The sequence below is a fragment of the Mastigoproctus giganteus genome, chromosome 6, assembly GCF_048544385.1.
Source record: "Mastigoproctus giganteus isolate SK-2022 chromosome 6, ASM4854438v1, whole genome shotgun sequence".
Classification (NCBI taxonomy): Eukaryota; Metazoa; Arthropoda; class Arachnida; order Uropygi; family Thelyphonidae; genus Mastigoproctus; species Mastigoproctus giganteus.
This window is the reverse complement of record NC_143580.1, coordinates 238484174-238510892: the sequence shown is the minus strand read 5'-3', so window position 1 is coordinate 238510892 and position 26719 is coordinate 238484174. Positions and strand designations below refer to the sequence as shown.

The 26719-nt window shown below is 41.1% G+C and overlaps 1 protein-coding gene across 1 annotated transcript in view; it reads right to left on the bottom strand.

Annotated features, from left to right (window-relative positions):
• Positions 1-2763: 2763 nt before the first annotated feature.
• Positions 2764-26719, bottom strand: part of LOC150085114 (uncharacterized) — a 58126-nt gene continuing 34170 nt past the window's right edge. Inside the window, exon 2 of the mRNA XM_090376790.1 lies at positions 2764-5670. Within this exon, the coding sequence (XP_090232916.1) occupies positions 4721-5670 (950 nt within the window). The 3' untranslated portion in view covers positions 2764-4720. The remainder of the gene's footprint in view (positions 5671-26719) is intronic.

Sequence of the window (26719 nt, the reverse complement as noted above, 5' to 3'; positions counted from 1 at the left end):
AAATTGGGCACGCAGGAATTAACATTTGAATTCAATCAGATCCAGAACCGCCCTTCTTCAACCCGTACCTTGCGGGGGGCAATTGAAGAAATTGGCTATTGGCAGTCGCCTGTCTATTCGAAAGCCTCTTGATTCAGAAAAAAAACAGAAAAATCCGCTTGCAATGGTGCCGAGAACATCGTGATTGGACAGCCGAACAGTGAAAGAAAGTAACGCGGTCAGACAAATCACGATACTTTGTTTCGGCACTGATGGCAGCAGAGTGTGGCGAGAACCTCAAGAAGTGATAGACCCTGCTTGACTTAAGACAAAACAAGTATCTGGAGATGGTATAGGGAATGCTTTGTTGGCTCGAACTGGGTCCGTTAATACTAGTGGAAGGTCAAATGTCATCATCCAGGGTGTACCTGAATTTTGTATCAGCCCCACTGCACCCTGCAATGTTACCTTATCCCGAAGCTAGTGGCCACTCTAATGGATGACAGTGCAAGAGCGCATCGTACAAGAATGGTTCGGAGGACATGACACGGATTTCCACCATTTTCCTTAACTCCCCCCCCCCTCCACATTCACCTGATCTCAATCCTATTGGAACGCGTGGGATGTGCTGGAGAGAGCTATTCTGCAAAGAAGTCCTTTTTCTTCTACTTCGTCCATAATTTGCTGGAAGAATGGTTATAATTTGTACAAAACAACAACACTATAGAATCCATAATCCGTACACCGCGGAATTCATTCTGTGCCGCGTACTTGCTGTTATCGGAAACAAAGGCGGCCCTGTTCGATACTGAACGAAGGTTCGTATTTTTTTGGCCAGTGTGTATAATCTTATTCTTTAATATATATAATCTTGCGCTTATAATTTACACTTATGGGTAGCTTTATGTACGCACACTTTAAATTATAGTTTATTTTCTGTTTGCTCGGTAATTATTTTCTTTGTACAACCAAATACTGAAGGTTGCGGAGCATTTCTTCGTTTTGTTTCATTAATCTGGATAAACTTGTGTTTAGCACGGAGTGCGGCGTTATTATATTTTATTTATTTATTATTTTTTTTGTGGTCACTCAACGTATCGCACATTGCGCCTTTTGGTTCGAAGAAGACATCGTGTATCGTATTTTTTTTAAAGCGAGCTCGTTCGTCATATTTCTTCGTGTACGGTCGTAACACGAAGGATGAAGAGCAATCATCTGTTCCTTAAAAACGAGTCTAAAATCTAAATCGTTTACTCAGAAAAAGATCAAAGTACAATAAGGGTAAGCGAAAGTGGTGAACCCGAGAATAGGCCAATATAGCGACGAAACTGTTCAATTAATTTAAAATAAGCGCCGTAAAGAAAATATGAGCGGAAGTGAAAGGCGAAGGTGCGCAACCAGTTCTGCTGCTTCGATAAACTGAAGGCTGCTTCACCGAACACTAACTTTACTTAGCGGTTCACTCCAAGAAGTGAATTTGAGGCCGTACCAGGGGCGAACCAAGGTATTTTCGAGCCTAAGACTAATTTTTCAGCGCCCTTTACTAGAGATATTGATATTTTTGCCTCATTGTTCTTGTTTTTGGCGCCCCGGGCAAGGGCCCTGCTAGCCCATACCTTAATCCAGCACTGCGACGTACCTTACTACGTCAATCTCTTCGTTCGGCGCATTTTATGCTGCCGAAGTCAATGTCAACCGTCTGACACTTAAATTAGCTAATTACTAGTAACAAACACGCTAAACTAGAACTGGTAAGTTTGCTTACATTTGTAAAACGACTTCACAAATATTAAATGGCGCGCGCAAAGTGGTGAAAGCCACTCGCATTATTTGGTTCGTACGCTTACTTGATTCTCTGAACTGAACTTTACATCCCGTGAAAGGAATTTGTCACTTCACCATCGTAACACTTTATTTAGTGTGGGAGGACAAATAAAGATTATTTATTTCATTTCTTCGAGCTGTTTCTCGCCTTCCGCAAGGTGGCCGCAAAGCATCGTTGTGCGCACACCTCCTTCCGACAATTTTGGCTTCAAATGACTACGCAGACTTGCCAGTAATATTGTCTCTTTTCACTCGTTTCTTCTGTCGCTTTGAGCAACGTTAAGAGAGAGTGAGTGAAAATACGTTGCCCCGCCAATGCGGCGCAGCGGGATGTTCGGTACCAAAAATTTAAAGATCGCGCGCACGAAACCGAAGGGAGTGTACGATAACACTAACATAACGTATACCTCTCCCTCTACTTAGCCATGGCAGTCGGTGAAAAAAGCGCAACACTTAGCCTGCAAACAAAATACTAATTAACCATATATATAAGATTTATTATTTACAATTTATCTTTACCATTATCCGAGTCCGTTGCTTGGGTCGTGTGCCATATTAAGTCTACAACAGTCGCAGGCTCAGAATCCTTACCTTCTTACTAAATACTCCTTCAATTCTTAGAAACCTCATTTAAATAATCCAACTTCGAAAACTACGTCCGCAGACCGACTCTCGTGCGTGTCGAGACGATAAATAACATCGGCGGTCATTAAAATGGCGTATTTTCAAGCGCTTTGAGCGACATCTGAATTTTCTGCTTCTCTTTTCGGAAACTCCAGTAAAAATAGTTAAAAATGCGCTCTAAAAATATATAAAAAAAAAGGAAGCTCATTTTAGCGCAAAGTTTACGTAATTAACATCCCAAATCCCGAAGAAATTACCCACTACTTTTATCGTATATTCATTAAATTATTTAATCAATATATGATAAAAATATTTAAATTATTAAATCGCATTTTGTTGGCATTTTTGGCACAGTCGTTGTACGGATAATCTCGATAATGTCAAATAATAAAAATAACGAAAGTTATTCTTTAGAGGTACTCTGCGCTGTTGAGACTCAGAGGCGTACTAAATTATTAAAGATATTTTCTTATCAAATATTAAACTATTACGGGCAATCTATCTTCACCATTCGAATCTACATTTATGCGTACAATAAAAATGGGAGTAAAATGGATTCTGAGCCCGGAGTATGTTTTTTGTTTTGTTTTCTAAATAAGATAAACATTTCAAAATTTTGATAATTAATTCTGAAGCGATTTGTTTAGAAAAATCAGCTGCTCCCTCTATCTGTATAAGAATTTGATTCGGCTGGGAACAGAGTTCCTATCACAGTCAAAGCACAGCAGCACGCTCAAAGTTAAAACACTCGAGATGAAGAAGAGAACGAAATCATTTACACGCGCAAATAAATGAGCTACAATTTCTATCACAACAAAACTGGCTCGGGGGAAATGCCCCGAACGAAACAAAATGAAGTAACTCCCATATGAGAACATTCACACAACGGCAATGACGGTGGAAAGATGTTCATTTAATTTGAATTAACCGCGTCATCCCTTAAAGTGACACTTACAGTTCACACACACGCACGAGGTAAATTAGACGAAACGAAATAGCACAAATATCCGAATAACTCGGGAGACCTGAATTCGTGTAGATGTCGCGTGCGAACCGATTGGTAACATGTTCGAATACATTATGAAAGTAGCGCACCAATTCTTCTCTCGGAAAGTACAAGGATACCTTCTGCACCTGTTCAAATCTCGGTTTAGACCGCTTGCAAAATCTCCCATCTGCGCAAACACTTCCGCATCACAGGACACTTCGTTCGTGACTCGGAAGGCAGGATTATCTTAATATAATCTTTAAAATCGCCCCACTCAGAACCTGATGTTTTGGAAAATAAGCACCCAGGCAGAGAAGTAGAAATCGGCAGCTTTTTTTTTGCTTTCTCCTTTTACAAATCATCCGAACGATAGGTTAGGCAAATACTTCTCAGTGTGGATTCTTCGTTTCTGGAAGAAAGGCCACTGTGATTAGAGATGGACTAACCATGCCATAAACGGTATGAAATTAAAAAAGAATGCTGCACGATAAGTACTGCGTGTTCGGTCTGAGGTTAAAAAGTTTCCTATAATACGGATTTAATGATAGTCATTCGTCCATCGTTCGTAAACTCAAGAAGTCTTGAAATCAAAAAGTCAAGAAATCGGTCTGACAACTTCATTGCAATTGCGAGTAAAACTGGAGTGTTCCAAAGAGTTCTGATATGTGAGACGAAATACTCTGAGTTCCACTGAGAAAAGTCGCCTTTACATGCATCAAATCTCTCAAAAATGTACCATACATTGTACAGAAGGGTACTCGATTCCAGTACGTTGCAATATCACACGACATCTGTGCTACTTAAAACAAACGCACGCGCGTGCGCGCGCGCACACACACACACACACACACACACACACACACACTTTAATGGCGAGAAACAAAGTGATGAAAGTCCCCAAAAAAAGGAAATTATTTCGGTTTTTTAACGCAGATAAATGAACAAGAAATGGAAATTCAGAAGACATGACCAGATGAAATGCGGCGATTTTGACGAGTGTTGTTCGTTTCTGAGGCAAGCATTACTTTAAGGGGAAAAAAAAAAGTGTTCGGTTAGGAAGAGGTCGAATCTAAAACTGCAGATACCTGTGCAGAACGCTACAGCCGCGCGAACTGTAATATTCTGCACACGAGACGTCCCTCCAAATAACTTTCAGCGTGCTGTGCGGAAAAAGGAGACATTCACAAAACATAAAAAGAGGTGCGGGTGAACACCACGCACCGATAATGGCTTCGGCATGACCCAGATAGAAACCTGCCGGGATGTAGACCACACTACGCGGCTGGACAGTTTCTGGGCCACTTTTTATGACTCTAGAGACGCCAATAAACTGTGATAGACGACCGAGTCTAGTATGGAAACTCCTTGGCCCCCGTCTCCGTACTCTTGGCTCGTCATCCTGTACTGCGTGGCACACTGGTTGCTGGCGGACTGCTCCAAGTAGCGCATGCTGCACGGATCGATCCGCCTGATGTGCGTGTGGACCGTGTCGTCGATCGAAGGCTGCTGACTGAAGTTAGCACCGCGATTCTCGCTGACACTGTCGCCGGCAGTCATATCACTAGTGCGGCGTGATCCTCTGACCTTTTCGGGCAGTTGGATTCGAAGGATGTCCTCGTGGATTCCGAAAATGTCATCGCAGGAAGTCACTGGCTCGGCACGCGAGCTCGGATTGGTCACACTGACACGATCCACCGCGCACTCGTGAGAAGCAGACCGTTCTGTTCCCCACGGACTTCGGGTGCACTCCCCGGCGTCTTCGTACGAGTACGCCTCGTGATAACACACAGCGTCTTCGTCATCGTCCTCTTCGTCCTCCTCATCGTCGTCCTCGTCCTCCTCTTCCTCCTGGATTTCCATCTCCAGCTTCTTGATGGTGTTCTCGATGAGCAGCACTCGCCAGAATTCGTCTCCGCTCTGCCGGGATCCCACGATGTCCCGTCTCCTCTCGATCTCCTTTATCTTCTCCTTGGATATCGCTAACACTTTCTCTCTCTCCGTCCTCCTCTCCGTGCTCTGCTTCCACAACTCCTTCTGCTGAAAAGTAATCAGAAAAGGATGCTCGACCCTGTCGTTGTGTCCATTTTCGGAACTGTCCGAACTGCTCGCTCTTCCCACGTGGTCATCATCGAGACGCTCGGCAGCCAGCAGATCGAGTTTCGTCCTCTTCCTCTCGCTTTCGTCGTCTTCTTCGCTCTCTTTCCGTCGTTTGTTCTTCGCCGTCGAACTTTCCACCACGCCTTGGTGACCTGACCCTAGAAAACAAAGAAAAAAAAGACGTCGAGTTAGTTTTGGAATGCACTCGCGAGCTCGCTAGCCTAACGACTGGGCGCGTACATTGACCTTGACGTTCGCGCCACGGAGACAGCTGTCTCCGGTCCCGACGGCTCGTGCCAGCAAGCGAGCGGTAGGAAACGTAAACAAGTCAGTGACAGATAAGGGTTAAAGGGCAGCGACGCAATATTTTCAGTTGGGTCTGAGACGGACAAAAATCGCGGTGACGTCAAGAACGACATCTAGTGGCGGGCAGCGGCGAAGAGTGAATGCCGAAAACAGATTTCACCTTTAACACGATTCAATTCCGCCGTACAATAATTAGTGTACCGCGCGGAGTTGAACTAACTCTCAGGAGCCGCCCTACATAAGATACAACACGCGTCCGCACGCCCTCATTTTATAACGATTTTAATTCTCGAGCTCAACTCGAGAACAAAATGAAAGCGAGTTTTAAATCGAAAAAAAAAAAAATGTTTTAAGTCTATTATGTGCCACTGATGCCCGTAGGGGCGTGTGTGTACAAAGGCATGTTCCGATGTATTGTGAATAGGAGAGAAAAAATACGAAACCGGTATGTGATTGGATTGTGCATCGCAAACAGGTACCAACAACGAACTGCTCCGATTTACGAATGAGAGAGAGAGAGAGAGAGTGAAATTTAAAAAAAATGTATCCACAATTTAGGCGGCTTAATATACATATAAAATTATACTTAAATATTATATATAAACATTTTTTAAATAATAGTGACTGTTTTATTAATGCGCTGTGAGCTAAGGAAAAATTAACGTAATATCGAAAGAACGCTTAAATACATAACCTAAACGTAAACGAAGGCGCAAATGATCTTATCGAGAAGCCAGAACAGTTCGTGGAAGCGCAAAGTATTTCGATGAGCCACGCGGTTCGGTGAAAAAGTTTTATTAAATTGTTTTATTTTAAAGTTGGTTACTTTCCCATTTTAAATTTCCTACGTCTATTTTCTTAATTTATTTCCCACGCGTATTAACATTTTCAGCGATTTTCTACGTTAACAGTCGTTATTTAACAAATCGACTTCACTCTCTGTGAACATATTCAAAGATGTGACCAACCAGAAATACACGCCCTCCGTTCAATTTTCGCTGTAGAGACAGGCCCTTTAGTTCGAATTTGAAACATCTGCAACAGTTTTTTTTTTTTTTTTTTTCAGAAACCAATTTGACAAGAACGGGTGCACAAGAACATCATTCGCCGAAGTGCAAGTCAGATCGTGGAAGCAGTAGACGCTCCACACCGGTGGATGAGGACATTTCTCGCATGCGGGCGAATAGTGGATTATACATTCGTCGAAGTTAAATAAATGAGATATTAAAAATGGATCTTAACCAGAATAAATAAATATCGATTAACTGGTCAATAGAAAATAGTAACAGTGTCGCTGTGACTGTTTTTTCTACTTTCTATTGGCCAATAACGTAACCCACACAAGGAGTTAAGAGCGGCAGAACAGCAGCAGCAGCGGTCTATCTTCTCTTTGTTTGGCATCGCTCTACAACAAACACAGGGCCTGTTGATTAAGTGAAGGGGCGGAGAGAGGGAAACACAAGATCAAGTGAAGAGATTCTGTCAACTAACGCGAACAGAAGGAGTCTCTTTTTTTCGTTTAGTGTTTCTCCGGTCAACTTTGTCCCAAACAGGAGGAGAGTGCCAGTTTGCGAATGACGCTAAAATCTGTAATAATTTACTTACTTACTTACTTACTATCAGTTTATTAACACAGGGTTCACCCTCTGTACAGCAAGTGGGCTAGGAGGGTGTACAGAAATTTAAAAATATACATTATACACTTTTGTACAAACTTTCTAATCTTTACAATATAATTATTGTATAATAATAACTATTAAATAGATATATACATTTGCTTAATGTATACTTAATGTATACTATATATACTTTGAAATAACATAGATCTTGATAATTGAAGAGTTAAATACATAGGTTGACTTCTTAATCAGCAACCAACATAACAGATTTATTTAAATTCATTACATTATTGCATTTAATTGTTCATATCATCAAATTTCTAATAAAAACTACTCGATTTTCACAGCAATCCTGGTGATTTAGTCCAGATCTGGTCTATAATTTGGCTTCTGTAGGTTTTGTTGACTTCAAACTTGATCGGATCAATGGAGAAGGTGTTGAAGTGTTCAATGTTGTTACATGGGAACATTCCTTTTAGGGAGTCCAAGTTTGATAGCTTCATCCTAAGTGGGGGATGGCTTCTATTTCTTCCTCTTTTCAGTGCAACGATATCTCCTATTGATGGAGCATCAATATGGCGAGTTAGCAGCTTGGTAAGCGTTGACAGATTTTTTTTAGAACAATGAGCTTCCAGGAGGTCATGCCTAGGTTGACTAGGAGAATGGATTTCGACATTGTGAAGGGGTTCCCTCCCAGACGGTTCAGCCACCGCAGAATCCAATACTCCATTGATAGAAATTTATTACATCGAGAGGTAGATGCAGAGGACCAGATTTCTGAGGCATATAGTGGTATAGGTATGAGACATCTATTAATGTATTGTCCAATCAGTCTGGTGTTCTGACAGCCTGAGAGCTCCTGGCGGATAGCCCAGAAAGCAGCATAGGTCTTCTTCTTTGCCTTTAGGAAGTGTTCCTTAAAATTTAAGTCTTCATCCCACGTTAGTCCCAGGTCAGTATGAGATGAGACTTTGGGGACTGACTCACAAATAACCGTATCTCGAATGTCATTCTTGACCTTCCTCTTTGTGATTGTCATGTGGGCTGACTTGGCATTGTTGAGTTGGAGTCCAGCGCGCTGTAAAAAGTCATTTAACTGTTGGATTTGCTTGGAGGTTTCATTATTAATTTTCTGTATCTGTTTGGGGTCTTTTGAATTGATAAAGAATTTTAGATCAGCGAAGAAACTAAAATTTGGATTGTTTGCGAGGAATGGTTCAAGTAGGATTGCAAAGAGGGTTGTCGACATCACCCCACCTTGAGGTACACCTCTCGTTGCATAGGTTGTTTTCTGGTGAGTTTCGTTGGTTATAATTAAGTATCTCCGCTGTAGTAAGGACTTCAGAATGCTGACAATTTGGTTAGATACTTTGAAATATTCTATTAAGATGCCTATAAGAGTAGGATTTAACCAAAGGAACTGAAATTCTCATAAGGCTGAGTCCGATTGAAATTAGCATAAGGCTAAGTGGAGATCTGGCGAAATGATGCCCACATTTCGGGTTTGCCCATCTAAGAATCAAATACTCAACCAATAGCAAATCCTTCGTGGAAGGTGGAACAGCTGCCCAACTGCCACCAGTCGGTCCGTTTTTGTAAGGTTGGTTTTAGGCGCATCGCCGACTTACTCCAAATTGTGCCGAATATAACATATCTGTAAATAGACATCGGAGCTGAAATGGCTCAATGCGTTCTACATCAATTAGTTAAGAAAAGGAAGAATTACCTCTATGATGTCTTGTAGAACACTTCTGTGCTGATACACCCCGTTGTTGAATCAACTATACAAATAGTTTACGTTTATTCAACACCCTCGCAGAGAAAATCAATGATCCAATGCACCACGGAATCGGAGGGCCGCGGACCCCAAATACATCCAATCACCAACCCTAATCTTTGAGTGAGAGAATACAATAAGTCCGTGCCTTGAAACCAAACATAATGAATCCATTATTTTACACTTTAAAAACAAATATTAAAACATAAAAACAGTACGAATCCTCTGAAACATAGGAAACAAAGAATTTTGTTACTTTCCTTGGGAAGTAACAAAATTTTCTTTCAAGCTCGTAAGCTACTCTATCATCGGGAATATAAATGGAACAGTTGTTTTTAATGTTGGTATCAAAGGTCTCAAATGTGCAGCACCAAGCACTCCTCCACACCACAACATCGCCGTGGCCAGTTTGCATCGGTGTCACTCAGTAGGATGAAATTTAATGAAAACGAGTCCGTGGACTCGCTTTCATCAAATTTTGGTCTTACGATTACCGAACACAGCGACTTCAGACATGGAAACATTTTCCCAAACCCTCCAGTGTACAGTTTTGGTGTTCCTGAGCCCGCTGTTACTGGTTGAATACTGTATGGTTTTTTTTTTTTTTTTTCCTCTCTTTTTTGATGTGAAAACATCTATGTATCTATGGAGGCACTGGAGTAAAACCAATTGGTAACGAAATTTTCTTACGCAAATGACGCCACTTCCTATTAGGTGGTTCTTAGATTTTAAAGGACATCACTTCCTAAATGGCGTTAACGATGCTAACTCAGTCACTAACAACGTTGATTCGGTAGAGTAAGCAGCGGGAAGTAATATTATGCAAGAATAAAAGCTTCGAAGTCACCAAAAAGCCTCTCGTGTCGAAAAGGAATGAGTTCGAAAACAGAGAAAAAAAAAAAAAAAAAATGCAGAGTTTAATAAAAAGAATCTCTATGGAGCACAAGTTAAGAAAGTCAGCTCATGCCGATCTAGGAGTGACGTGGGACGAGGGCCTTACCTTCCAAAGGCACTTTCAGAGCACTACATCAAAAACTCTTGCTGCCATTTGGGCTGTAAGACAGGAAATAACTGGGATTCGAAACCAGCAGCTACTGACCCAATATATCCAAAGATGTATCGTTCCTGTATCCTTATATGCTTCGACAATTTGGTCCTCTGCTCCAAATACTTATATCAGGAAATTTCTCAGCCTGGAATATTGGTTGCTCAGGTGGTTAAATAGGATTGCCGGGAAGCCCTTCTCAATTTCGAAATCCATACTGTACGCAAACTTGAACAGAGCTCCGTGGATTCAGATGATCACAATACGTAACATCTGCACTCTAGCATTTTCTGACTGGGAGTTTAGATGCCCCTCAAACTGAAAATCTTGTAGTTAGGCCCCGCCCTGGATCCCGCTTCCACAACCCTCATAGTCTCCGAAGCGCTCTCAATAAAACGGACGGATTAAGGCAAATGTTTCCTGCCAATACTCTGGAGCTCTTTAGGGACTTCAAAATAGACCCGGACAGGTACTGCCATGAGAAAACTTAGAGGAAGCACATTGCAGCGGATCTGTATACGAAACTAGAAATATGATGAAGAATGTAATTCAAGAAAAAGACTTCAAGTACCCTCAAACTCATAAAAATTTGAAATGAACGATTGAGAATGTGTTCAAAAGACTCTTATAGGACTGAGGGTATTCCTTTTTGTTCAACAGAATGACAATCAGGATCAGTTGATAGTGTAAATGACGATGTCATTTTTCTATGTACGTATAATATTTTGTAATTTTGTAATTCTTCTATGAATGTATGATTTCTGTATCTGTGTAATTTTTCCTGTATGCAATAAAGAGTTCTTCTTATTATTATTTCTGATATTTTATTCTATGTTACACTCTAATAAGTTTAGTTGGATGTATGTATGTATGAGCCATCCTCCTAGATAATTTCTGTACAGGGGTGTTTGGTAAATAAACTGATGGTAATAATAATAGTCGTTACGACTATGAAGGCTTGTCGAGTATCTCAAAAATTATTCCATTCCATTATTTTCGAAGAGCAACGGTTTCGTTTATCCTGCTATTTCATCTCATCTGCCTCGATTGTATTTAGTGACAGAGGGGCTCATATCACTTCTTTAAAGAAAATCGCATTCATTCGGAATCATATTATATCGATTTACTTCGAGCTGGTATTACTCGGCCAAAAGTCTTTCTGAAACGAGAACCTCCTCAAAAATTGCATTTAATCCCTTCAATCCTTTTGTGTTTAGCGTTTTAGTGAAACGTGGACATTCAATTCATCACGGAAGAAGATTCGTGCGCTGTCGTCGAATACGTAAATAAGACCAATCGCGGGATTAGCAAAATCTACAACCTAAAATTTTTGAATTTATGAACGAGTATCCTGAGTTCGGCATCGTTGAAATTACAAGAAAATTAAGCATTCACACGCTCAAGTCTGTCCAGTTTACTAGTCACGAGGCTGCTTCGTCAACCGATGTCCGAGATTTCAGTTGTTGTAACTTATATACACGCCGGCCCGAGCTACGGACGATCGCTTGGGGCGCGTGACATTGGGGGTGTCGAAGTTTTGAGATGACGCATATGCTTCGCGAAAGGGGGAAAACGATTTAATATGACAATTAAAACATTATAAAAATTCTGGTTGTCTTTTTTGTGTTTACTTTTTCTGTTTAACTTTTCTATAGCAAAAATAAAAATATTTACTCAATAAAAACAACTTTTTTCTATTACTCCTACGCCCCCCTTCCCCTGGAAGGGGCGTAGGAATGCCTCCCCGCCCGGGGCGCAAACATACCTCGGGGCGATCCTGCTTATATGTGGTCTATCGAGCGATAGTGCAATAGAAATTCGATCAAAGAACTCGAACAAGAAAACACGGATGAAATTCTACCGACATTTGGAAAGAGAACTGGTTTGATAAGTACGAGAAAAGGGTGACGAGGTACAAGTTCAAATGGGCCGGAATTGGTAACGACATCTTTCATCTTCCACCGGTAAGTAGCGCGCTCATGCCCTCTACTTACTCTACAGAATCAAATTACTGACCGTATTTACGTCATTTAGGAAGTGACTTGAAATACGTCATTTCCATTTCGCGTTTTTATCAAAGATGTTTTCACATAAAATATCTTTCTTGCGTACAGGGTGCACATGGGCCTTTTTCTTTTCTTTTTTTTTTGATACCTCATTAAAAAAATATTATGTTACTTCCATACAAACATTTGCAGCACTGTTCAGAAAACTTCATATCTGACTACACAATTACCCTCAGATCCTTTTCATTCTCCACTACCCTGAGTGTACTACCACCCAGTTGATACGGTATTCTGGGGTTACTCATATGCAGTACTTCACATTTGTCAACTTCAGTTGCCACCTCTCAACCCATCTGCTCAGAGGTGGCACCTCTCAGCCCATCTGCTCAACTTTTCCAGTTCCTGTTGCAGTAGCGCACCATCATTAGTGTAATTAGCAACCCTGCCAACCTTCGTATCGTCTGCAAACTTAGACATTAATCCTGATATACCTCAATATATTAAAGTAACAACGCTTAATTTTCAGCACTCGCCTCTTGACAAATCCGGTTGGATTTGATGAGATGATAGAAGACACATAGTTAATAAGAATGAGATTCTTATTAACTATGTGTTAATAAGAATCGTCAAGAAGTGAATGCTGAAAATTAAGCGGTGTTACTATAATATATTTAGTCATTATAACACAGCACATAAGGAGTCCTTAAACGTACAGTCACCCTGTTATACCTTTATCAATATCATTGATAAATACCGAAAACAACAATTGGCCCAACACCGAACCTGGAGGACTCAACTAATAACATTAGTCCATGAAGAGCAGTGTCTATTGATAACCACTCCCTGTCTTCTCCCAATCAACCATCCCTTAATGCCATGCTCCAGTTTGTACAGTAGTCTTCCACGTGCCACGGTATCAAAAGCTTTCCTAAATCCAAGTAAATGATATCAAAAATATTCTTTGCATCCGGTTACTTTGTCACCACATCATAGTATCCAATGAAATTTGTCAGGCAAGACTTCCCCTTACCAAACCCATGCTGTGTCTGAACTATAACTGCAGTCTTGTCTAGATGATCCTGCATCGCTTCCTTAACCAGTGAATCCATTATTTTCCCTGGAACAGAAGTCAAACTAACAGGTCTGTAATTACTCGTGTTACCCTCTGATCCCTCTTTGTGAATTGGGGACACATTTGCACATCTCCAGTCCATGGGTATCTCCCTAGAAAGCAAGGAAGCTTTCATAATTATGGCCAAGTGTTTGCTTACTTCCTTTAATATAACTGGACAGATCCCGTCCACCCGATGCGCCTTCTTTATTAGCATTAGTAGAGGCATACAATGCAAGAAAGTAAACTTATGCAACATCAACCAAAAAAAAAAAACCTCCCATTTCATCCCTCCATTCGTTCCAAATGCCTGTACAGCTCAGCCTTGAATTTATTGTGACTATTAGTTTCCACAACAAAAGCCTGTTCCACCAATCAACTACCCGCGAGCTAAGGGAAAATTCGTGCACATCTATTCTACAACTATCTTTCCTCAATTTTAAACTATGTTCCCTCAGGTCCTTAGTCTGAGCAAGACAAATAATCCCATCAGCATTCAGCTTGCTCAACCCATTCAAGGCCTTATACACCTCAATCAGATCACCTCGCAGGTGCCTACTCTCCAAGCGCTGCAATTTGCAGAACTTAAGCCTTTCTTGGTAAGAGCACCCCTTGTTCCCCTCACCAATCTTGTTGCGCTTCTTTGTACTCGTTCTAGCAACTCTACATCCTTCCTAAAATGAGGCCTCCAAACCTGTACGCAGTACTCTAGGTGTGGCCTGATCATTGCCTTGTATAACAGAATTATCATCTCCCTGTCCCTGCTAGCAAAATTCCTATATATCATTGACAAGAATCCGTGACCTGCCCTGGCAGCCCGTCTGCATTGTTCAGCGAACTTCATATAAGGCTGCACAATTACCCCAAGGTCTTTTTCACTTTCCATTTCCCTGAGTGTAGTATCCTACCTAGTTGGTACGTTTCTCTTCGGTTATTGCTACCCATATGCAGTACTTTGCATTTGTCAATGTTAAACTCCAGTTGCCACTTCTCAACCCATTTTCCCAACTTATCTAGATCCCATTGGAGTAGCATACTGTCATTACTACAGTTAACAACCCTGCCAACCTTTGTATCATCTGCAAACTTCGACACTAAGCCTGATATACCTTCATCAATATCATTTATAAATATACAAAACAACAGTGGACCCAACACCGAACCCTGTAAGACTCCACTAATAACATTAGTCCACGAAGAGCAGCACCCATTGATTACCACTCTCTATCTTCTCCCACTTAACCACCCCTTTATCCATTGTAGCAGCTTACCCTTGATGCTATACCTCTCCAATTTGTACAGCAGTCTTCCATGTGCAACAGTATCAAAAGCTTTCCTGAAATCCAAATATATGATATCAAAATTATTTTTGGAATTCACTTCCTTTGTGACCATGTCATAGTATCCAATCAAATTGGTCAGACAAGACCTCCCTTTAACAAACCTATGCTGTGTCTTAACTATTACTGCAGTCTTGTCTAGATGATCCTGTAATGCTTCTTTAACCAGTGATTCCATTATTTTCCCTGGAATACAAGTTAAACTAACAGGTCAGTAGTTATTTGTCACCTTTTGAAGCTCCTTTTTGAATTGGTGATACATTTGCACACCTCCAGTCCATGGGGACCTCCGCTGAGTCCAACGAAGCTCTCATAATTATGCCTAAGAGTTTGCTTACTTCCTTTGCTGCCTCCTTTAATATAACTGGATAGATCCCGTCCACCCCAGGTGCCTTCCTTATATTGAACTTCAGTAATTTCTCCTCCACTTTGATCTCAGTTAATACAAAATCACTTAGCTCCCTGTTAGCGTTTGATAAACGATAACAGGCACTCCTGGCACTCCCCTCATTGAATAACTCCTCATGTGTGAATGTAGATGCAGAATACTCATTCAGTTTATCAGCTACCTGAGCAGGATCATCAATAGTCAACATGACCATCTATGTTAAGTGGTCCAATCTGATTCATCCCTTTCCTTCTAGAGTTTACATAAGCAAAGAACTCCCTGCGGTTTTCCTTTGCATCCTTTGCCAAAGATTTCTCATAAACTGCGTTCGCCTGCTTAACCTCCTTTCTGACTTGATTACAGACTAGTTTATACCTGCCATAGGCTTCTGTATCGCCTGATACTTTATATGCATCCCATACATTCTTCTTCTCTGCCATATACATCTGACATCCATTTAGGCCTACACCTTGAACAGTATTTCTTAGTTGGAATGAAAAGCCTAGTAGCCTCCAAAATTAAGTCCCTGAAGGCTCCCCATTTAGAATTCAGTGTTGGTAACATCATCAGATGATCCCACTGTACAGAATTAAAAAACTGTCTGAGACCTCTGTAGTCACATTTATGAAAGCAAAAGCGCTTCCCTTTAGCCTTGATGGTAGTTACATCTTTAAGTAATTCTCACATCAATAAATTGTGATCACTGTCGCCCAGTGGTTCCTTTATCTGCAGATTCTTAATGCATGAAGACTCACTACTGATAATCAGATCAAGAGTATTACTCCCTCAATTTGCCTCTCGAACATCCTTCTGTAGAAAACAGTCATCCAATAAATCTACAAAAGTCTTGCTAGTGTGCGAGTGACCAACCCACAAGTTCCAGTCAACATTGGAAAGTTAAAATCTCCCATTATAAGACATTTACTGATTTACTGACTGATTTACTGGCCCACTCAATTTCTCTGCACAATTGCTCATTATACTCATCAGATTCATTAGGCCTATAACACACACCTATTATCACTTTTCCTTTCCCAGTGCTTATTTCACGCCAAACAGACTCAACAATGCATTGTCCACCAACATCAACTGGAAGCACTTCCTTAGATTTTGTGTTTCTTAACTAACAAGCATAACCCCTCCACCCTTCCTATCCTATCCTTCCTATACACATAGTACTCCCCAAATTCCAACTCAGCACTGCCTATATCTGTGTGACACCACGTCTCTGACGTCCCAACAATATGTGCCTTTGATGTTTTGACCAACACCTCAAATTCATCAATTTTATTTACTATACTTCTAGCATTGGTGTACATGCAAGTATACATGCACCTGTTCTTTCCCTTGGTTACACTAACACAGCCCATTTATTTATTTGTTCCACTATGACTCCCAGCAGTCCTGGAAATCTCCATTGCCTTGCTTTCCAGGCTGCTGCTCATTCTAACAGAAGCAGTGCAAGAATCACTTTTACCTCTGCCAGCGGCTGCAGTTAATCTATTAGTCCGTGTATCCCCTCCCCAGGCTAGCAGTTTTCCGACCCACCTAACTCTGCCTCGATAGCATCAGCAAATATTCTTGCACCCTTTCTATTTAAGTGTATCCCATTCCTGTAGAAGCAGTCTCTCCTGTTAACAAGTACAGACCAGGCTGAAAAAAAAATTCTACCCCTTGAGCCTTGCACAATCTTTCCAGGGCAGAATTGATGAGACAAGGCTCTCATAATAAACAGTACTCCCTCCTCTCCTCTCTGGGCAGAATTTCAAACACTTTCACATTGAACCCTAGCTCGCGACATATTTTGAACATTGACTTGTACCTGTTAATCCGTCCCAGAGACACCATCGTTACCAATAAAACATTTTAGTTATTCGTTCCAAGACCTCGGAAGGTGAAATTTTCACTATATAACTAAACTATTTATCTCTCTAATAGGTCAATTTTATAATGGAAATTATATTAGTTACCAATTCAAATGATTAAAACGCAGTAACCTTTCTTCGATATCAAATGTTTCCGTTATAAGAATCAATTTTGACGCCTTTGTGATATTTTTCTAAAGCGCATTTCTGGAAGCCACTAACCCTAAAACAGAAACAATTTGCACTTTCCGGTTTATTCGGCTTTTCCGTTACTGCAAGAAATTATAAAAGAGTATTGAATTTGTGAAAATATTGATAGCTGAAATTGTAGGGTTTTTACGATATTATGGTGAAATGTGTTTCCCCTTTACTGAAATCTTCAATCTTATAAAAAACATAAATAAATTTTCAGAATCTTCTCTTCATTTATTTTAAGCTTCGTAAACTTGTTACTCCACGCGAACGTGTTAGTCGCAATTTGTGTGCCGTTAAAAAATGCTTATGCATGATATCGTGAAATTTATAAAAAAAAAAAAAAAAAAAAAAGAGATTATCTTGGAAACAAACGCCTCTTGAAGCATTTCTGAAGAAGACGACTCCTTGTGCAACAAACCAACAACGAGTGATCAACGAGTATGCATTTAGTCGATGATGATGAAGAATAAACATCCTTTAACATTTGTAAGTCATAAATAATTTCTTTAAATTATAATTTGCTTGATTTTACAGGCTGTTTTCATTTCTTTGGATAAACAATCATTATTTAAACAAACCAATAAGTTAACTAATTTCTTTGTTGAGAACGTAACCCCTGTTTTTAGCATTATGACTATGCAAAAATAATTCCCGCTTTACGATCAACTCGTAAAGTCGGGAATTACCTGTACTGCTTTCTAGAATCTCCCACTTATTCGATTGTGGTCTGTACATTTCCAGTAACTATCTTCATAAACTTCAAATATTAATGAAATACCTCTTACACTTCACGTTCTGTTTGTATCCTCCGGTATGTAAGCTTACAGGAGCTAAGTGTGAGAAGTAATAAAAAGTGAATAATAACAACCATAAACTGATGAAGCTGCTGGAAAAGAAGAAAAATGGTGGGGATATATCATAGAAATTATCAGATGTTGTTATATGGTTTTAGGAGCATCGGCGACTCAGGCCATAATGCCCCGTGTATACTGTTTTTAAATTGGCTGTGTTCTGTGGGCGATTTTCTGTTTTTGTTGGACGAAAAAAACTTCTTTTTTTTTTAGGAGAAAAACCCCAATACCCTCGCCTGAGACCGACTAACTCGGCCGCGTTGTGAAAAAGCCCGATAAAAATTCCTCGCGTCATCGACAGGTCTTTTCCACCCGATGTGGGGAGAACGACGATCCTAACAACTGTGCACGAGGACATAGCAGGTGATACAGATGCCTCCAGTAGATACAGTATGCTTTCAAGTTACAAAGGAGGTTAGGCAAGCTGAGCTAGGTTGTGACAGGTCTCTGGCAAAGAAAAGCAGCAAACACTTCTTTGGTTGTATTAGTCGTAGAAGGAAGGGTGAAATCACATTGGCTCACTTAAATATAAAATAAATATTCAGTTTATATTCTGGGACAACCACATAATTATTATTATCCAACAGCGTGGATGTAATTTGTCTATCAGAAATATGGCTCGAACCTGACCAGGAGTCAACAGCCTGTGCTCTGCACAGGCTGTTGACTGTGCTCTGCACGCTGGATATTCATCGTTTTTCACATCAAGATCTCAATCCAGAGGCGGCGGCGTTGCCATCTTCGTCAAAGGTTCCAACATGAAATTTGTGCACGTCTCATCTAGCAACTCGTCATTTTATGAAGCAATACTAGTGACTGTGAAGTTTAATGCCTGTTTAATCGATTTAGCGGCAATCTACATCCCTCCCCTTGTTCCAGATATTGCAACGATTGACGATGCTACCGGCTGGATAATGAGTTAGTTACACCCCCTTTGCTACTGACATTCTCTGTGGCGATTTTAACCTTCCACCGCATCTGAGCCCTTCTTCTTCGACGGCTAATGAACAATCTCTGTCCATTAAAGTTTACGATTATCAAAGAGAAGCCAACGAAAGGCACTAATCGTGTCGACCTCATTCTATGTTCTGGCGGAGTCGACATTCCGCCAGAAACGTCCTTCAAATCGGATCACGACCCAAGTGCATTACTTCTTGTACTGTCTATGCCCAGCTTCAATTGCAATAATACTGTGGAAAAGAAAACAAAAAAAAAAAAAAAAAAAAAGAGTACACATTTTTTCTCCAAATTTTCTTGGTCCCAAAAAGTGCGTCGAGGCAGCACAGTGTATTCCATGGCATGTGCTTGATAGAGGTGACCCAATCCCCGCAGTTGACCCAATCACAAGATGGATAAATACAGTCACTCTATGCGTCAGCCAAAACCGTACGCATTTCTCTAAGGACTAGAGCTTGGTGGACCAAAGATTTAGCGCGCAGTTTCCACAATAAGCAGTACCTTCACGGGCAATGGAAAATCCCTGACACAACCCAAGATCGGATCCTATGTTCCAGAGCAAGAGCTATTTTCAACAGACCCAAGGCATCGGCCATAAAGAGATACACCGATGCTACCAGACACCGTGTCATTAATCCTATTGATCTTGATCTAAATAACTGGATGGGCTGCATTTCCAGATTCAAAGCCAATTCCGCTTCTGCAGAAATTCCTCTCCAAAACTCTCAATTTGCTCCTACTGATGAACTCTCCATCACAAGACAGCAACTGATAAATGCTATAAACTCCCTATGTCCATCTACTACAGTAGGCGGAGATAAAATACCTCATTTCATAATTAAGTGCCTTAGCCCCTACATCCTAGATGCATTGCTCTCAATCTATCGGTTCTTTCCACAAAAAAAAAAAAAAAAAAAAAAAACAGACACAGAACACGCGTGGAGAGGACTCAAGGAGAACCTCGCCCAGGAACCTGCTTACTACTAATCATCTAAAACCTGCGATCGCAAGAATAACCCCATGGAGCTGCGGATCTTCCCATGATGAAGAGAACCACAGCCATAGCTAACAGACCAACAATGGACTTGACCAGTGTTCATAGCTGAGGAAAAATATGGCTATCAATGACAGAGAAGACCAACGAAGATAGAGAAACTCCAAGTTGCTGCCTCAACGGAGCCATATTGGCTCTATGCTCTGCACTCTCTTGTGGAGTGCAATTCTTTTACTCCCACTCCCGGCAGGGGAGAGAGGTGACGGCTTGCTGTCGCCTCTCTTCCCTGCCACACCATTTCTTCCGTCTGGTGGGGCATGGGCATGCCTCACTGAAAAATTGGGGGTCACCTACCCTATCGACCCTCTTCTTCCTATTTCACCCCCCAGCCTTCACTCTTCCCTCCCAGCACTTTTTCTTGCACAGCGTATAGCCCTACACGTCCAAATTTAAAACACACCAAAAAATTTCGCCCAACCTTTTAGGCACTTTAGAAACAGGCTTTCAGCGTCAAACCCCATATTAGTGCTTTAATGTAAGTGATTTAAAATCAACCGCGGTCGTTCCAATTTTATTTTAGGTCCTAGCCACTAAAATCCCAGGAAAGTAAGTGGCAGGACCTGCCAGAGTACAATTGACTCAATTGTAACACCCGGCTAGTCTCCACGTGGCGAGGTATGGGCAACGTCTGGTCCCATTAGGGGCCTGGCGGCCAATAAGCCGGATAAACAATGGGCACAACATATAACACTACTCATGACCCACACACTTCTAAATCTCTGGCTTTGACAGGGTACTGTCACCGATACATAGAACATTCGCAGAGATGGGAGAAATCCCAGGAGCCGCTAGACCCACAATACCTCATACCTCATACTCGAGACTGATAGTACAGTAACATAAATCGCATAAGACAGAGAGAATTCCTGGAAAAGAAAACTGTGAAAGAAAAGAAAATGAATGGAAAAGAAAGGAATAAAGAAAAGAAGGAAAAAAGAAGAAAAGAGAATCAACGGAGAAAAGAAAAAAATAAAAAAAAAAGGGGGGGGGGGGACAGGGATTGCCTCATGAGTGTCCCAATCTGAATCAAGTGGACAAGAATAGAGACAACAAACAACAAACTGCAGCCTAGCTCCCAAAGCCTCACGGCAGCCCGAAGAGGGCACCCTAGCCCCTTCACCTTTAAACCCTACTCCCCCGGGGAGACGATTCTCTCGTCCCCCCCTCATTTCCACTCTGGTGGGGCATGGCATGCCACACTGAAACTTGGGGCTGTCTTCACTATTGGCTCCATATTTCTGTCTTCCTCCCCCCAGTCTTCAGCCTTCCCACCCTCTCTATCTTCACGCTAGCGAAGTCCCACGCACCTAAATTTAAATACATCCAAAATATCTTCACCCACGTTCTGGCCCAACTCAAGCGACGTCAACCCCACGATTGACGTTTGTATGTGTATGCACGTTGTGTGTACATATATGCATGTGTGTATATATGTACTTGTATGCACACATATATGCACCCAACTCAAGTGACGTCAACCCCACGATTAACGTTGGCACATGTATGCACGTTGTGTGTGCATATATGTGCTTGTATACATGCATATATGCATGCAATGTAAATACATTTTTTTTTTCTTATTATCATTTTATTTATTTATCTTTTTATTATTATTTTATTTCTTTATTTATTTTATTTTATTTTATTTATTTATTTTTTTTAGGTCCTAGCCACTGAAATCTCAGGAAATTAGGTGGCAGGACCTGCCAGAGTAACTTAAGTCTACTGGGTTCCTGGTCTGCCTCCACGGGGCTAAGGTGGGGCAACGTTGGGCCTCAGCAGGGGTCCAGCGGCTAAACGACCAGATGAACAACGGTACACAGCACTACACATATACAATATCCATACACTTTTAAATCTCTGGCATTTCCAGTGAACTGGTACACCCACAATGAAAACTACACGGAGATGGAGCAAACCCCTGGTGCCGTCTGACACTAAATACACATTACACCTTACTAGTTTTCCCTGCTCAATGGAATGAATACTCTGTGAGTCTACTGCCTAAGGTTCAAGCGGCAACAAGGCCAAAAGATTTCAGAGACCAATCTTAACTTCTTTCACCCTCCTCAAACTCCTTCCAGCATTAAACAAACAACTGATGCCACAGGAAACCGAAACAGTTCCACTTCGCAGTCGCATTTAGATCCACCATAACAAACCTCATGGCGGCAAAGAAATCTTCAAGCCTTCGAAACTAAATCCGGATTAGCTATTGTGTACGCCGATATTGAAGCTGCTTTTGACAGCTCAGACATCACAGCCCTTCTCAGCCTTCTGCAATTCTTCTTCAGGATAAATGGAGATCTACTAGCTTTCTTCACCGCTTTATTCAGGAATAGAAGTGTCCACCTCATAATGAAGAAGACCCACATTTCAAGGAAAATCAATGCAGGAGTCTCACAAGGTGGCGTCCTGTCTGGCCTCCTTTTTTCAGCCATTCTAATTCTATTCATGTGTCCCCGTGACGATATTCTAATCGCTGATAATATAAAGTTCCTTACCTTAATCCCACCGTCTGAAACCTAACGGCAATTACACCTTCAATCATAGAGAACTTGATCGCTCTTTCAACTTACTTGAAGATGTTTGGATTAAATCTTAACCCTTCAAAATGTGCAATAATGATTTACTCATTCAAACAGCAACCAACGGTAATTCAACCATCAGTTTCTGGTACTCTCATCGCAGTGGTTACCTACCATAAGGACCTCGGTGTCAATTTTGATCCGAAGCAACACTTACTTCATTCCAACGATGCCGCAACCAATACCGTACCAGATATCTTCAAACCACTGTTTATCCGGTTATTTTACATGTTGCTGAAATTTGGGCATCTGCGTCGCCCTCACTTCAAAAACCGGTGTTCGCGTGTGAATACTGGACCCTCAAATGGGCCACAAATAAGCGTCGCCAACCCTCTCAATCGAGAACCACGGATATGGCTGAGTAGCTAAAAGGTAATTGACAGCGGGCGTTTAATGACTACAGTAATTGCGGCAATAAAGAAGTAATTTTAATGGTTTTTTTTTTTTTTTTTTCTTTTAAATAACCCTCTGAACAGCGTGCGGGCTAAACGGGTGGAAAAATAGCAATAGTATTCGCGGCTTCCTTGCAATAGTATTTGCAAGGAAGCCACAGGCTTTTGCTGCAGTGGCAAAAGAAAAAACCAAAGCAGATAAGAAAAGGCAAATTATACGCTTCCCTCCTCACGCAGGTAAGAATCCAGTTGACCTCTGAATTTATTGAAACTGTCAGCCTCAACTACCTGCGAGGGCAACTTTATTCAGCTATCGACGACTCGCTAACTAAAAGAAACCTCCCACAATCTAATCTAAGCCTCAACCCCCTATAGTTTGAATTACGACCCCTAGTCAAAGGGGTTCTTAGAAAATATAATATATACCGTGACATAATTGATTTACTGATTAATTGATGACATAATTGATATAATATATACCGTGGCATAATCGTTAAGGAATTGGATAAATTGGACTTTTGACAGGAGAGTTCCAGAAATGGAAAGTGAACGTCGCTGGATCCTCGGATTAAGCGAGAATACGCGGCGGCTTCGTTCTCGCTAACATCCCCCACGCGCGTTTACAGTGGCTCACTTGAGGCGCCGATTAAGGTTTTCCCGGATTGCTTTTTTCTTATTTTCGGATCCTTTGAACGATTTCGAGCAAAAGTTGATGACGAGCGGATGTCCTCTTTTAAGGACACAAACGGGGATGTTGCTGTACACGTCGGCACTAATCGCACGGAGATCTGCGGACTTACTTAATGTCGTAAAGCGGGGTGCGCTGTATTGTACAGCTACGCGCGTGGTTTGAAATGCGGTATTTTTGAACGTTTAACATTCATTTTGTTGCGGTTCATATTTTCAATTTTGTTGATACTTGAAAAAAGAAAAAAACTTGTAAAGCGGGAACTGCCTGTAATTGTATTCGCCATGCCCTTCCCCAGGCTAATAACTGGACTGTCAAAGAATTGTTACCCGCTTATATTAATTACAGCGGAAAGGATAAATCGGTGCCCCAACTGTTACTCACACGTGCCTGCACTGCACTGCGATGGCACCCGAATACGAGTGGCGCTTCGAGGCTGATTACAAAACAGGGAGCGAACACCACGTTGCGAGGGGCTGCGGCGAAGTGAAAACAATTACGTTTATAAATTATTACTTAATCAAATATTAACTAACTGATAACGAGATTATTTATTTTTCGCTTTTGTTAATCGCCGAAAATGAAAAAAAATTAAGTTAATTTGAGAAATAAAATTCGAACTCGTCTGAAGTGTAACGCATTGCGTGTAATTGCTCGATCTCGCGACGTTTTCAATTGGTTTGTGAGGGTCTATCGAAGTGCGCCGAGTGTTTTAATCATTTGCGGGAGGCACGCAACATCGTTGAATTTCATTCGTAAGTGGAGGATGGCTAGTGCAAGTTCCTTTACAAACATCCCGGAATCTCCTCCTTTCTTTTTCATCCTTCGAAGCTAAGATCGTTCCACGCCCGGAATCGAACCTACGCAAAAACGACAGGAAATTTTATGACTGTTTTCAAACTGTGGCCAAGTAATCTCTCTAAGGCAAGGATTGCATCGTTTCATTTTCCCCTAAAACTGGGATTTTTCTCCAGAAAACACTCGAACTGACCGTGAAATAAAAGAAATTCGTGAACACAGCTGTCTTCTCGACAATTCAAATCAACTCCATTTTGATCTTCTTTGGCTTAAAATCTTTACCTTTTTCTAATAAATTTAAGTGCTCGCAATGTCCACTGGCTTCACCTTTCTAAAAACAGTTTCACAGATCCATCTGGTGAAGATCATGAAGCTTTTTCTGTTAGCAAAGATCAACACTACTGTCCAACCAAAATCTCGATCTTTTCATCAAAAGCAACCTTACTAAGTACACAGCTAATGCTCGCTCGCTCGCTCTCACTCTCATGTTCAGCCTCCTTACAAGAATGCGACATGAGATCACCTGAGACATTTCTATTATTGTTTTCCTTGAGTGGTTTATAGTATTAAATCTTTCAGTCTTAATACTCAGGTTGTGTCGATGAAATTATCCTTATAGAGACGAAATCCTTTATTACGCATTGTACCCTAAAATTCTCATTCTTTATCGAAATCTTGGTTTCCAATAGATATGCTAGTTGTCTTCAAGATAAAAATGTTGCATATCGCACCTGGCTCGTATCGAAATCTCCAGGTTCATTTTCTGCCACCAAAGATAGTAACGATTGAAATGCAATTATTAATCAGTCCAAACCAGATTTTGAACAGGCAAAAGTTTAAAAATTTGCTTCTTATCCAAAGAATAATCGAGCATTCTGGTCTCTTGCCAAAGCTATTGGCTGGAAGTGGGAGTATAGAAGTTTCGCACTTCTCTACTCCCACTTCTGTAAAAACCTGATGGTTTCATTGCACCTCAGCTAAATATAAAGCCGATTTACTAGCATCTACTTTTCTTCTAACGGTTCTATTTATGATTTTGATAAACCACCTCCTACCATTCCCAATACAACAACTCAGTGCCTCCTGCAGTCTTTCGTTAAAAGGATGTCACAAGAATTTTGAAGAGTTTTAGAACTAGCAATAGCAAATGATGCAAGAAAGCTAACTTACACAACATCGGCCAAAAGAAAAACACTTCCAATTTCTTTCCTCCAATAGTTTTGTCTAGGTCTTCCTTGAATTTATTTAAGCTATCAACTTCCACAACGACAAAAGTTTGTTCCAGCATTCAACCACTCGCAGGCTAAAGACAAATTTACGCATATCTATTCTACAACCGTCTTTCATCAATTTGAATTTATATCCCCCCCCCCCCCAGTACGTAATTTGAGCAAGAAGCAGAATCCCAACAGCATTGTGCCTCAACAAACCATTTAAAGCCCTAAACACCACAATCATATCATCTCGTAGGAATCTAGTCTCCAAACGCTGCAATATGCACAAGTGAAGCCTTTCTTAGTAAGAGCAACGTTTTGTTCCCCCTCACCAATCTCGTTGCCTTTCTCTTTACTTGTTCAAGCAGCTGGACATCCTTCCTAATATGAGGCCTGCAGACCTGAATGCAGTACCCAAAGTTACCATTGCTTCAAAGGCAGATACTGAAAACATCAAAGGCAGATATTGTGGGGATTTCAGAGACGTGGTTTCACACAGATATAAGGAATGCAGAACTGGAATTTGGGGAGTACAACGTCTACAGAAAGGATAGACAGGATAGGAAGGGAGGAGGGGTTATGCTATTAGTTAAGAAACACATAAAATCCAAGGAAGTGAAGCCAGTCGACATCGCTGGACAGTGCAGTGTCGAGTCAGTTTGGTGTGACATAACCATTGGGAGATCAAAATTGAGAGTAGGAGTGTGCTATAGTCCTAATGACTCTGATGAGTATAATAAGAAACTGTACAGGGAAATAGAGTGGGCCACTCTATTTCCCTGTATCACAGAGTGTTATAATGGGGGATTTTAATTTCCCAGATATTGACTGGAATTTGGGGGCTGGTCACTCACACACTAGCAAGGCCTTTGTAGATTTATTGGATGATTGTTTTCTACATCAGCATGTTCGGGAGGCAACTAGAGGGAGTAATACTCTTGATTTGATTATCAGTAGTGATACTTCATGCATTAAGAATCTGCAGATAAATGAACCACTAAGTGGCAGTGATC